This window comes from Hesperophylax consimilis, chromosome 1 (assembly GCF_061612785.1).
Source record: "Hesperophylax consimilis isolate HC1 chromosome 1, BYU_Hcon_1.0, whole genome shotgun sequence".
Taxonomy (NCBI): Eukaryota; Metazoa; Arthropoda; class Insecta; order Trichoptera; family Limnephilidae; genus Hesperophylax; species Hesperophylax consimilis.
The window spans coordinates 23,479,343-23,494,663 of NC_142836.1; the positions used below are offsets into that span (position 1 = coordinate 23,479,343).

General features: G+C 37.9%; 1 protein-coding gene across 1 annotated transcript in view; it reads right to left on the reverse strand.

Annotated features, from left to right (window-relative positions):
• Nucleotides 1-13,740, reverse strand: part of fz4 (frizzled 4) — a 96,859-nt gene extending 83,119 nt beyond the window's left edge. The window contains exon 1 of the mRNA XM_089631152.1: nt 12,648-13,740. Within this exon, the coding sequence (XP_089487278.1) occupies nt 12,648-13,549 (902 nt within the window). The 5' untranslated portion in view covers nt 13,550-13,740. The remainder of the gene's footprint in view (nt 1-12,647) is intronic.
• Nucleotides 13,741-15,321: the final 1,581 nt, after the last annotated feature.

Sequence of the window (15,321 nt, forward strand, 5' to 3'; positions counted from 1 at the left end):
TGCAGACGGTTGAGAGTAGTAGGGTAGGGACTAGGTACTGCCGATACCCAGTGGCGTCCACAGAGTTTTAATCAGAGTAGGCATTAGGAAAAATGGAGAATTAGGTTAACTTTACTTTTACTTGGTAAAGTAATGCTAAGAATGTCTAAGCTGCTGCTTTTACTTGATAAAGTAATGCTAAGAATGTCTAAGCTGCTGCTTTAACTTGGTATAGTAACGCAAAGAATGGCTAAGCGCTAGCTTTAGCTGATGTTGTTTGGAATTACCTAAGCAATATCAAACACCCAAAAAACCGCTTCATTTATGCATACTACAATACAATGACTGGATTATATTAAATTTCGACCACAAAATTGCGTGAAAGAAAACCGACATAATTTGATAAATATTTCGTTAGTAAAGTTGTACTAAATAATCGAAGTAGCATTGAAGATGGCACTGATTGCTGATTTTGTGATTTGTACCAAAAGGCGTGGCCTTTTTCGAGACTAACAGAAACAAGAAACAAGCCGTTCCTTGAATGAACATCGCTCACAAATGTTCGTTTTTTATGTCGAAGGAAGACAAAATGTTTTGAATATGACGTGGGGTTGTTTGCATATTTAGTTCCTGCCTTTGATACCTTATAGCGATCGGTAAGGCGCGCGTGACGCTGTGATTCTCAGGGTACGTTTACATTTGCGAACCGAAACGCGAACCGTACCACGAATTACGGGAAAGGAACGAATCAACTGCAAGCAGCGTTTCGCACCATTTGCCGGTTGCTTCGTTTCTTTCACATAAGTACATAAGTTGAGGTTCAGTTCGGCAGTTCGGCTCGCGGATGTATACGTAGCATTAGTTTACTCTGCGCGTAGTTTTTTAATGTGCAAGCTGGTTTCTTTCAATAATTTTAAAAAGGTCAATATTATTTATATTTTTATACAAGTAAGGTAGGCAGTGCTTATGTGCCCAAATAGACTACACGCCCCTGCCGATACCTGAATCGTCTATAGAAACAACAGAATGCTTTCTTGTGCGTAATACAAATTTTATGTTAGTAATTTATTATTATTATTAATCATCATCCTTGCCATACCTTCGTGTTAGTCCTGCTCCCCTGGACAGACGCCTCATCTTAACAAGCCGCAATATAGAATATCCGTAACTTAACTACCTCGGCTACATAAAGGGTGCAATTAAAATACCAATTTCAAAAAAGACAGGCAGTCATTTACATGCCAACAGGTTTCTCTGACGTGGCAAATAGCTAATACCTATCGCGCAAACCAGTTTCAGAGTTGTTAGATATACAGTACTGCGAATCTAGTTGAATGCGTACGTTTAACCCTTTGTACTCCGTTGTCGCCGCCACGGTGACATAGTAAACATTCTAACAACTCCGATGGCGCCGCAGCGGCGACATAAACAATAGGTATAAATTCAATAGAAAACTCCATATTTTGAGAAAAGGTCCCAAGAGGGATTGTGTGGTCATTAAAAGGTGGCAGACGGGAAACCAGTGAGTACTGTGACACGTGTCCTAAGAAGCCACGTATGCATTTCGGCGACTGCTTTCTAAAATACCACACTTTAAAAAATTATAAAGATTATAATATGTACTTTTTTATTTTATTAACAATCTTATATGATAATAAATATATATTTCTCAACATAACTACATCTTTTTATTTACTGCCTTAACAAAAAACATATTTTTCTAATTTTTTAAAAATATCGTAATTTTTCCTCATATTTTTACGTTACACTCTATGGAGTAGCTGGTAAACCATTTAAAGAAAAAATTCGGAGTACAAAGGGTTAAGATTGTATTACGAGTCGGTACTATATGTATAATACGGGTAATTATAAATACAAACCTACTATATAAAGTGCTTTTCACTACTACTTCCCATATTGGTACATTATGGTTAAGTTACCTACTTAGAGATGTATTGAGGAAGCCAGGATTGTCTCTAATTAAAACAATGCCATAAACCAAAAACACAGTAAATCAAAAATGACGTGTAAAGGTAGGAAAAAGTAAAACTTTAATTGGGTGATGTGGTGTAAAAAGTTGGTTTCTCATAAAATATGCCCAAATTGTACGTAATTTATTAAATTTTCATCTGAGATACCAACTTCTTCATAAGTTTGAATTCAAATTTACTTACACAAAACTAATCATTTAAAAAGAGTAAGCGTTTGGTAACCCACCCAGTTACACAAGTTAACACATTTTGGTATTATTTTTATATTTGAGTTATTTCATAAAGCCAATTTGAATTTTAAGGAAATTTTAGCTACAATAAAAATTTTACAAACATCTTTTGGCTGCCAAAACTTTGTGCGGTATATTTGCTTCTATTCTTACTAAAAATTGGCAATTGACCTATTCTAAATGATGATGAATTTTTAAATTGTAATATTTCTTTGTGTAAATGTTAATAATATTGAAAGAATTGTTTTATTATGAAAAATATAAAGAATTAAAATAGGTACCTACTTAACCGGAGGCAGAAAATATATTTTTAAAAAAGCCGTCACGGAACTCCTGGCAGATGTGAACGACCGAAATTGATTTTTATTGAAGGAAGTGAAACCTATCAATTTGATTGTCCTGAAACGGGAAACCTTCCCCAAAAATTCATTTCTGTAATTGTATTTTTTATTATCTAATAAATAAATAAAAATAAGAATTATACAAATAAAATATTACAATTAAAAGTTCGTCATCATTTAGAATAGAAACATTGCCAATTTTAGAGAAAATAGAAGCAAATATATCGCACAGAGTTTTGGCGGCCGGTCACGAGGCTGGGCCGAATTAAGCGTTGTTCCGCGCAAGAGCGTCGTCCCGTCTTGCCAGGTTTGCTACGCCCAACTCGGTTTAAAAAAAACTGTTTTTTATGTCCGTTGCGGTAAGGCGGTGACTGTAAATAATTCGGGGACTGGGGACAGAGGTCAAGTAGTCGGGAATGCGTCCCTGTCTCTACCCTCTACCTTATTCACTTATTCCACGGACTCAGACTAAACTGAAATATACGGAGACTATAAAAAATAAACATAAATAAGCGTCCCGCTGCGAGTCGTTTACAGTTTACATGCGGTCCAGACAAGCCAGGCATCCCAGTAACCAGCGTCCCGGACTGAGATGGGATCTCCATCTTCTTCGTTGCGACGTGTATTTTAAATAATATTCTGCTATATGCGGGTTTGGTAAACCACCAGTTGGACTTGGGGGTTGGTGGTTGCAACTACCCTTGGTTTTCTTTGGTGGTTTTAACATAATGTGAAACGCTGCAAAGAGGATATAAAAGACGAAAGCGAATGGAAGAAATTGAGGATGAGCGAGATATACATACATCAATAAAAAATAAAGATAAAACGCAAGAGTATTTTTTTTCATGTGAATACCAGAACACAGAACAAGATTGCTAACTGCCGGGAGCCAGTGGGACTATGGCATCCCCAAGAATTGGGGTATGTTGTGAGGTTGAAGGGAGTGGTAAGGGAGATGGGGAAGAGGAAGGTTGGGAGGAATGAATGAGACCATAAATAAGTGTGTGTCAAGACAAAGTTGTCTGGCAGTCCATCATAAAATATGTGCCTACCTCTGGTTAGGTAGTTGGTTGGTATATGATTATGCCGCTAAGAGATCCGTTTAGGAGAAATAAGCGGATGTTACAATGGAGCTATCAGCGGTTGAATATTGTTGGAATTAGATAAATGTACATAATATGGGTCATTCAGTGAGTTTAGCCCCTAGCACGAACTCATCGATAATGTCGATAATTTGTCATCGTTCTCATATTAAGAATATTTAGTGGACGTGAGTTGCTATTTATTTGGTTGGAGTCGAGCTAGGAACGATAACAAGTTACCGAAATTATTATCGATAAAACCTTTATCGATGTGCTTGTGCTAAGGTGAGGGGCATAGAGCGTTCAGCGTAATGATACATTACCCACCACATTTCAGTAGGCACATCACAATGGAAGATATAAGTAAGCAGGTACTTTCATTTTTCGCATGTTTACTGCCGTTTACTTAATTAAATCTGCGTAGGACGCTTACATAATTATTTTTTCGGTTGGCAAGCACCCGAATTGTGAGAGATGCACTATTGTTGCAGACAAGAATGGAGGCATATATTTCAGTCCAGCGGGGCCGAGCCAGTATCCTGGCAGAGGTACAGTCGGGTGTTGTCCGGGTCCCGGTGTCGAGAAGGAGGCCCATAAATCAGACAGGACACGGGGCTGGGTGACACAAATCCACGCTAATATATTGCCGGCTGCGGCTGGACGTTCCGTTGTTCTTCCCCTCTGCTGGCCCGCTAGTGTTAGTAGCCAGATAGTCATATAATGTATGGTAAACCTTTAAAGAAGGCTTAACAGAATTACTTTTAAAGGAAAACAACCTTTATCAAAATGTGTGAGGAATAAAAAATAAAGAGAGACCTGCCTATTATTTTTCATAATTGTCAGAAAATACAGTTATTTATTTATTAATTTTCGGGAAATCGACAGTTTACATTTAATCATGGATTTTCTCCTTGTGACTTTACCTCTACTGAGACAGCATAATATGGAATAAGTAAATTAAATTTGTGAGAAAGGAATATGAAAAAAAAACAAAAGATTATATAAAACGAAAAATTTAGAAAACAATACATTTATAGCCATGGAGAGAGGTTGTAGATGTAAATCAAATCATAATAGAGATATAAACAATAGAGACATAAACATTATTCACAAACCATCAGAGAAATATTCTTTTATGGACCTCTTGTATTTGGTAAGTTCGCAACTGAAAATATCAACCTTGGATAATACGCTATTGTAATTATTGCATAGTCTGTTCAGGCAAGAATTCTGCTTAGAGTATATAAGGGTACGCTGATAGTTTCGTTGTACAGTTCCCATTTCCTATTTTAATTTTAAGTAAACGAATCCTAACTGCTCCCAACTGTGCGGAGCTGATGGGACTTTCGCATTCCCAATCGGGATATGTTGTGTAGCTGTAAGGAGTGGGGTGGGGAGGGATAAGGGAAAATTTTGGTAGCACCTACCTGGCTATGTATTAAAGCAAAGTTTCGATTCTGGATGGTGGTTCTTTTTAAAAAATATACCTACCAATAATGCAGAGCCCTTGAAGTGAAATAAAAAATATACCTACTAATATTTCAAGCACTTGAAGTGAAATAAAAAAGACACCTACTAATATTACTGAGCCCTTGAAGTGAAATAAAAAAGATACCTACTAATATTACTGAGCACTTGAAGTGAAATAAAAAACGACAATTATTATTAGTATTATTAGCGCAGATCGGTGAAAATTACGAGATATTATAATTGTAGGATTTGTGAGACTGAAAATGGCGCGAAACACCGCTTGCGGTTGCTTAGTTCCTTTCCCATAATTCGAGGATTGGCTCGCGTTTCGGTTCGTAAATATGTACGCAGCATTACAAGTGAAAATGTTATACGTAGTTTCATATAGACAGATAATTTAATAAAACTTCGATAGCTACCTAATGATAATAATTATGCTGTTACACAATCAATACCTCGCTACCTGTATAAACAATACAGAAATGATAACAACGAACTGTAATGGAATTACAAAGATCAAGTTAATCAGGTAACAAACAAATATTTTATTTTTTCTCAAGGGTGCCATGTTTCAATAGTTTTTACCTGAGTTTGATATCTCGGTAAATACTTTTAGTACCTAATTAGAATATCCCGGTACTTCCTAGCACTCCACTTCCCATCTCCTTGCCCTACCCACCACCGTCAGTATGCCATAAACTCACTGGCTCCAGCAGGTGGAGCAGTTAGAACTCTTGTGCGGTATTCACATTAAAAAAAATAAAACATTTAGCGTCATTTGTTTTTTTTTCAAAAACTGATTTATATTTAACCCAAAAATGACGTCGTGGGTCCATGGGGCCCACATCGAAACTCCCCTCTCCGTCCATCGCGTCATATTCACCACTAAGCCCCGCGCGTCTGTCTTAGTACCTTTCTACATTCTGACTGAGATCGCGTGGAAGGATAGACAGCTCCCCCATTACAAGTAAAAAATATATTTACGACGGTCATAAAGGTCCTAAGGACCATAGTTTTTGTTTTTTTTTCAATTTATTTATTATCCAGTTTAAATACCGGACCAAATACTTTAAATACCACATTTACCTCAAAGGTAGACTAACTCCATTAATGGAGGACTGAACGCAGTTGGCGCTAACAAAAAATTGTCCAAAGAAGCGAAGTTAGCAGTCCACAATGGAGTGCTGGTACCTACCCTGATGTATGGAAGTGAGGCATGGAACTGGCAAAGAAAGGATGAAAGTAGATTGAATGCTGTTGAAATGAGATCCCTGAGGCGTATGTGTGGTAAAACCATGTATGATCGTGTGAGGAATGTGGATATCCGCAAAGAGTGCAAGGCTGATGTAAGCGTAATGAGTAAGATCAAGAAAGGGACGCTTAGATGGTTTGGGCATGTAGAGCGAATGAGCGAAGAAAGGAGTGTAAGGAGAATATACGATGCAAATGTGAATGGTAGCAGAAGTCGGGGACGCCCGAGGAAGACATGGCACGACCAAGTGAATCAGATACTTGAGTCGGGCCATGTCAAGAGTCAGAACAATAGAAGAGTATGTATGAGACGATGTATGAATGTGAATGAGGCAAGGAGTGTGTGCCAAGACCGAGTAGTTTGGCGGTCCGTCCTCTCTGCCTACCCCTGCGGGGAAACGGCGTGATGGTTAGTTAGTTAGTTAGTTAGAAACTATCGAGTGTTGGCTATTATTGGAGGAACTAATGTCATTTTAATAATAATGCCATTTTTGTAATATTAGCACTCTGTATACCCAAAAGCCACGAGCCGCCACTGTACAAAAGTATAACATTACCTATTGTGATTATTTTTGATTTGTGTACAAAAGTTTGTCATTTATCACACGAAAAGACCATTATTATTATTACCATTTTTTTATAAAAGTGTTTCTGCAACAACTTGTAACAATTAACAAAGAATATATTTTTATTATTGTTTATCGATATGTTTCTGTGAAGGACTTTTGCCGTCTTAAGTTTAGCAGTGAGAATACTAATGTTTTAATTTAATTTTGCATTATATCTCTAATTCGTTGTAAATATTTGTGTAGTTTTGATAAATTTGGGTCCCCGGGACCCAAGACTTCACTTACGTAAGTTTTGTTCACCAAGTCACTGAAGGATAATAATCAACCTAAACCTCCTAGATCACATCTAGGAGGTTTTTAATCAACACGAGTAATATTTTCGACTTAATTATTTGTCTAGTTTCATTTCTCTGTTCTGTTATGAATGACGATGCCAGTACGAAGATAAGGGCATAAAAACCAAGAAATGTTACTGTTTTATTTGAGCAGTTATCACACGACTTAGTACATATACACTGTACAAAAAGATAAGCCCCTTTGGAAGCAGTAGATAATACACAAAAAAATACAAGAAACAAACAATGGCTGATAGAGTAGGGTTTACTGCCACAGGTGACATCTGACAAAACTCTCGATCGGTGAGCGATGTGGCGTCATGAAATGTGCATATCTTTTTAAGACTGGCATTCTAGGCCAATGCAACTACGTTGATATGTCTCACATATGTACTGAATTGTGAACTGTGTACCGAACTAACCCCCAATTGTTCAAGATTTCAATAATTTTTATGTGAATGTCTTAACGGCTCTCGACTGTCTAGAGCTAGTGGTACTGTGGCATTCCCAAATTAGAGTGTGTTTTGAGGCTAAAGGGAGTGGGTTAGGGAAGGAGATGTGAAGATGAAAGTTTTGAAGTTCTTGGCTATTCAGACACGGTTGCAAACACGGTTCAATCTATTTAAAGCAAAGTTTCGATTCTTAATATTGTTCTTTCAAATTCACCAGGGCAATACTGTGAGTATATAAAACTCCGATTGTTCGATCAAGGTGATGTAAGGGGTTTATAAAATTAATAAATGAATACACACCACGGGCGAAGCCGGGTGGTAAAACCTTAAATTATTGCAGGGTAAAAAAAAAGTAGAATTTCGAAGCAAGTCAAGTCATAATAATATCGGTATGTTTCAATAAAACAATCGACCTAACTACTAGTTTTATGGAAGCTATCGCCACTGATATGATATCTTTTATGGAGATTATGATTCCACGCTATCAGCCGATGCCGATACAGTGCAATCATATTGTAAGCGGAATTGTGAATGATCTCTTAATAATTACCAATATCTTATCCGAATCAAAATATTTCATAAAAATAGACGCGACCCGATCTAGATGCCTAGACACACGAAGCTAATATACATCAATATATAGCAAAACGAACTCTAAGCAGAATTCTTGCCTCAGACTATGCAATAATTACAATAGCGTAGTATCCAAGATTGATATTTTCAGTTGCGAACTTACCAAATACAAGAGGTCCATAAAAGAATATTTCTCTGATGGTTTGTGAATAATGTTTATGTCTCTATTGTTTATATCTCTATTATGATATATCTACAACCTCTCTCCATGGCTATAAACATATTGTTTTGTAAATTTTTCGTTTTGTATAAATTTTTTAATTCATATTCCTTTCTCACAAATTTAAATACCTTATTCAATATTATGCTGTCTCAGTTAAAGTCACAAGGAGGATATCCATAATTGGTTTTATTTTACTATATAATACTTATGTACAAACTGATTAAATGTAAACTGTCGATTTCCCGAAAATGAATAAATGAATAAATAAATAAATAAATATGCAATCCGATCTAGTTACCTAGACACACGAAGCTAATATAATCAATATACGCAATCCGATCTAAATCCCTAGACACACGAAGCTAATATACATACTCGATCCTATCTAGATCCCTAGACACAAGAAGCTAATATACATAAATAGCCGCGATACGATCTAGATTCCTAGACACAAGAAGCTAATATACATTATATGCATGTTGTGTGTCTTCGTTATTATTTCTAGATGCCTGGACACAAGAAGCTAATATAATATGCATGTGTGCTCTCGTTATTATTTCCACTAGTTGAAGTAAACAGTTTACAATTGAGTTGGAATGACTGAATACTGAAATAGGCTGGAGAATAGACTGGAGAAGAATACAGTGGAAATTAGTTCAAGGTATAACTAAACAGTATTATATGGAAATGAAATTTCGATTGACTTAATGCGGAAACAGTCTGGAAGATTGAATTCAGAAGAAATGAATTTGGTAGATTACAGAGAAAAATCTGGTAGATTGAATACAGTAGAAATGAGATCCCTAAGATAGAACTAAACATCAGTATGTAACGGAGTTCGAATGACTGAATATGGAAATATGTTGGAAAGTAGACTGAATACCGTAGAAATGAGATCACTAGGATAGAACTCAACCTTCTATAATGGGTTGGAGTGACTGAATACTGAAATAGGCCGGAAGATGGACTAGATACAGTTGAAATAAAATCCCATGAAAATAAAAGACATGACTAAATAGTCAACAGTGGAGTCGGAACGACTGAATACTGAAACAGGTTGGAAAGTATACTGAATACATACACCGAAGTCCGAATGCCTAAATACTAAAATAGGCTGTAAAGTAGACTGAATACGGTAGAAATTATATATCTAAGGTGATGATGACCAATGACCAATTACAAATCAGGAGATTGTAGGCGTAAATAAGTATATTAGGAACGGGACGTATACATGAGATAGACGAAGAAAGAGTGTCAGGAGATTAGGTATGTTATGATGAAGAATAAAATAGTAGTCAAAGAAAGGAAATAATTATCATGTTAACTACAAAGTACGAATGTATTCATTCCTCAATATAATTGAGGAATGTATACCATTCCATTACTTTCATGTTTAAATTTTATTTTAAGAAGTGCTCTTGATGAGATAACCACAAAAAACGCTCGATAAATTTGGCTCGTTTTCCATTGCAGTTAGGGTTACCAGATGGTATCGAAAAGTTAGATAATTGTAGAAATGTATCATATATTTGTACAGCACCGTTGAGGTGATTTCGCACAAAAACGGCGTTATACAAATCATCCAAATATTATTATTATTAAAATGAGGACTTGTCCTCCTTGTCCACTCGCAAATAATGTGCTCCATGCTTTTAGCAGCGGTATTCCTTTGTTTTCTTTTTAAAATTAGTGGAAGGAGAAAGGTCGAAATAGACTCGATGTGGTACGAGCTGAAACGAAAATCATAATTTCTTTCTTTGTAAAAGTTGATATTTACAGATATTTTAATTTAATTTAGAACGACCTGATTTCTAAACAAATTTTCCTCCCTTTTTATCTTCCAATTGCACGTTTCATCTGGTAACCCTGGATGCAGTTAGATTCATTCCCCAGTTCGGTGTTCACCGTTCAGTTAGTTCTTCGTGGGGCCCGCTTCTAATTTCGTGACGAACGTGTGAAATGAAAGCATTTAGAGACCATGAGCATATTATTAGAAACTTCAAACACATGTCTGTTACGACTTACGACCCAAGTACTAACTACCAGTTAGGTGAGGGCGGGAGAGGCGCGGGGAGGGCGGGGGCGAGAGCCGTCACAACTCGAGGCGTTACCAATTCCCGACAGATTCAGATAATATTATGTTATGGGTCCATTTCTTCACGGCAAACAAACACCCCTAACGACCAACGACCGTAAAACAAAATCCACCGGATTCCAAGAAACGCCATGTGTTGAGGAAGACCAATCTACATTATTTCGGTCTGCAGATGCGAAATACAGAATATGGAGGAAATAGTGGTAATAAGGGTCTCTCGTTAAGAATCACTTTTAGGTAGGTTTGGTAGGTACCTACGCACGACTTATATGAATATTTAGGTAGGTACCCACGATTTGTATGAATATTTAGGTAGGTACCCACGATTTGTATAAATATTTAGGCAGGTTTGGTAATATATAATTAAGGCGTGAGAAAATACATATGGGGTGTACAAAATTGAGAAGTAAGAAAATACATATGGGGTATATAGAATTAAGAAGTGAGAAAATACATATGGGGTATACATATAGAATTAAGGAGTGAGAAAATACATATGGGGTATATAGAATTAAGGAGTGAGAAAATACATACGGGGTATATAGAATTAAGGAGTGAGAAAATACATATGGGAATATAGAATTAAGGAATGAGAAAATACATATGGGGTATATAGAATTAAGGAGTGAGAAAATACATATGGGGTATATAGAATTAAGGAGTGAGAAAATACATATGGGAATATAGAATTAAGGAATGAGAAAATACATATGGGAATATAGAATTAAGGAATGAGAAAATACATATGGGAATATAGAATTAAGGAATGAAAAAAAATACATATGGGAATATAGAATTAAGGAATGAGAAAATACATATGGGAATATAGAATTAAGGAATGAGAAAATACATATGGGAATATAGAATTAAGGAATGAGAAAATACATATGGGAATATAGAATTAAGGAATGAGAAAATACATATGGGAATATAGAATTTTTCGAAGGGGTCGCATCCTCTAAATATGGAGGATACCCTCTGTTTCAAAAATGTGACTAAAATATTTTTTAGAAGTTCATCATGATTGGCCAAGAAAGGAATAATCGAACTACCTTTATTATATAAACAGAAGAAAACTATAGTATCTTAATTGCATCAAGAGGTTCGACAAATATAAGATAACCTAATGTACTAAACGTACGTGACTAGTATGATTTGTAAGGAAATTGTCCTAATGACTGCCAACTTCAGATATGCAAGGGCACTAGGAGAGAAATAATTATTGTTTTTTAATACTTTCCTAAGTTTCTATTGTTGTATATTAAGGAATGTTAAAGAAAGTGCTTGGACGCAAACTTTTGTGCCCGATTATTCAAACATTATCTGGCGTGCAAAATAAAAGCAATAAAACTGTGGAACTTATGGTCAATAAATCACAGGCAAGTCCTTTCAGACAAAGAAAAGCTGGCAGTAACTGCACAGGGCTTTATTTTTACCTTTGCAGGGCTGAGTGAAAGGTAATAAATTATGCTGGCTACGGTCGTAGTCATAAATTATTTTATTTTATCTTTAAAAATGTGTACATTGGGCATCACTTGAGGGCGGATAGGATACTGGTAGATACTGGGTGTGCAGTCAGGTAGGTTGCAGTCAAATAAAAGTAGGTACCTACCCAGGTAGAGGACTGCTCCAATTGCACTCATAGCTGATAATACCCAACACCTAACAGTCCTAACACGTTGCCTTTGAAATTACTTTTCACAAAACGGCGCAACACAAAAACAAACAAATCAGAATATTATTGATTACTGTGATCACAACGGATCAACGGGCGTCAAAATGTAATGGCGCCGTTTGGCTCAGGGCCGGCCCTGTACCTATCTAACTCAAGTAATAAAATAAAGGACCTATTTCTGGAGTAATTAAATTAAACACCCATCGGTTTGTGTACAATTCATCAACAATATTGGGATAGTTTTTATACTACCTTATTTGAATGTAATTTTCAAATAAATCGATTAAGTACTTTTATAACATTTGTGTTCAAATCATTCGGACAGAATTCAAACAAATCGGGTGAGTGGAATATAGATATGGAAGAAAAATAGAAACTTACCAAACAGAAGCCGCCATGCCAAAGTAGTAGAGGAGCAGGAAGACCACGGCGCAGTTGGGGTTAGCCAGGCCGTCCTGAGACAGGATGGGACGCGCGGGGCTCTGGGCGTCCCGGGCGCAGGCAACGGCAGAGTGCCCCGCCGCGGCGCGCACCCCCCAGCCCACGGCCGCCAGCGCGTGGCACAGAGCCAACAACACCAGGGGGCGCTCTGCGGGAGAACCCGCGGGGGCCCCGGCGTACGCCACCCCAGCCCCCAGCGCGCCCAGGAAGCACAGGGACGCCCACACCGTCAGCCACACCTCGGCCAGGCGGCGCTCAGCAGCGTCCCACAGCACCTCCGCATCACAGAACTGCGCGCAGCGACCAGACCGATTCAGGTACACGTAGCTCGTGGCCCTCGACAGGCGCTGGCAGGCCGGACTGGGCGCCAGCACCCTCGGGGGCGCGGCGGGACCCTCGGCTGTCTCGCCGGGCCCCTCCATACACATCGTCTCGTGGTTGTTCTCGGCCGGGAAGCGCGAGCACTCGAACTCCACGGGCCAGGAGAAACCGAAGCCTCGCAGCACCGGGAAGCAGCGCGAGTGCACGTTCTCACACAACCCACGACACGGCCCTATCGGCAGGGCTACCTTGTCCGTACACATGGGCACGTACACGGAGCACAGGAACAGCAGCAGCTGCGAGGAGCAGCCGTACTGCAGCAGGGGGTTGAAGGTCTGCATGGTGACGTCGGCGTCAGCCTGCATGGTGTGCCGCGCCAGGTTGGGCATGCCGGTGGCATTGTAGCCGATGTCCTTGCACATTTCCACCCGGATCGGCTCGCAACTCCTGGGAGTCGGTTCTGCCGCAAAAGTCACCATCGTAATGGTTAACGAAAAGAAAACTATTATTTTAAAACACATTTTGAAAGCGGTTTAATTCTTTAAGTTAATTAAGATCGGAACGCTACATTTAAAACATAAATTAAATTCCGAAAAAGTTTACAAACAAAACATCTCACAACTGTCAAAATATCGCAGCACGCGACAGCACCACTCAAGACACGGTTCTCTAGAAACTAAATTCGGTTTTGAAATTTAAGCATGCCGCTACCGCGCGCGGAGGTGGGAAGGGAGAGGCGGGAGGACGAGGACGGGAGGATTAACGTTCGGAGAAGGTCGGAATTTAAACAAGGTGCCGAACAAATCCGAAGGGAACGCAGGTCGCAGCGCGCCCAAAAAGCTTCTGGCTTCTGGCTCTGGCATTCAGAATAATATTGATGATGTGAAAGAGATGCAACCTTGTTATACGAACCAAAGTGAATATCATAGCATATCTCTTTCCCGTTCTAGAAAAAAGCTGGAGCTTTATTTCAAAAGTTTCACCGATTTATCGCGGATGGCGAAAAGGATACGAATAATAAATACTTTTTATTAATCTTATATTTTGCAGATGATGCGGCGACCTCCCTGATGGACGAAGCTTTCATTTTATTTTATTAAATTTTACTTATTAATACATATATATTTGAATTATTAGGTTTATATATTAATTGTGTGTCACCTATTACGTTATTCATTTTATTTGTCATTTATTTACTCCACACGGAGGCCCCGATGGGAATTAAATAAGTTCACCTTTTGGCTTGTAGTATATTATTATATAATGTGTATATTCTTGGTATACCTTATATCGTAGGTAATAGGCATTAAAATCGCTTGACAAACGGAGTCTAGAAACGTAAATAATTTTGTAAGAAAGCAAAAAAGTTAATCAAGTGAAACGTCACAGATAATCTTGGCTATAATACCTACTGTATCTTTTAAAAGTTGTTCCTTTACGCGTTCATACATTTCTATTGTAAAAATATTTTTTTTGGAGCTTACATTTATATTTTTTATTTAGTAATTTATTTATTTTTATTTCTATTCTACTCAAGCGAAACGATAGGAAAACCTTCAATTTATCTAAAGCATTTTTTTTGTTTTCATAATGTACACCAATTCGTTATAAAGCTTAATCAAAATAGTGATTTAGCATGAATAATATGTCATCTTTGCGGATGCTGTGAAAATGGTACACATTGAGGATTCGGAAAATATAGGAAGGAGAAATACGGCCCCAATGTCGGAAGAGGTCCGGCTAGGTCCCACAATGATACACATTGGGGACAAAGGACAGGCGTAAGTGAAAATGTTGCTTGTGCAATGATGGAATAGTTTGAAGTTGCGACGTCTGTGTGGGAATCCGACGCAATTTGCCCACTCGGCTACAACCGGTTAAGCTGATATGTTTTAAAGGTTTCCATTTTAAACAATACTAAAATATTTCCGTTTAAGAAAATACTTTTCGTCTAAATATTGTTGGGACACTGACTATCCTAAAAATAACAATCGAAAGCATTAATTAGTTAGCGCTTCGACCTAGAGAAATTTTCGCCTGCACAAGTTTTTCCGTGTCTGTGAATGTAATAATTCATATTCTGTACCCTTTACCCACACCACATAACTACCCCGATTGGGAATACTATGGAAAAAATTTCCCCTGCGGCGCTTTTGACATGTGTTTTTGAATATAATAATTCATATTCCACTCCCTTCATCCACACCACATATCTGCCCCAAGGGGATACCATGGAAAAAAATTTCGTCTGCGGCGCTTTTTATGTCTTTGTGAGAGTTTAAGGCGAAGCTTA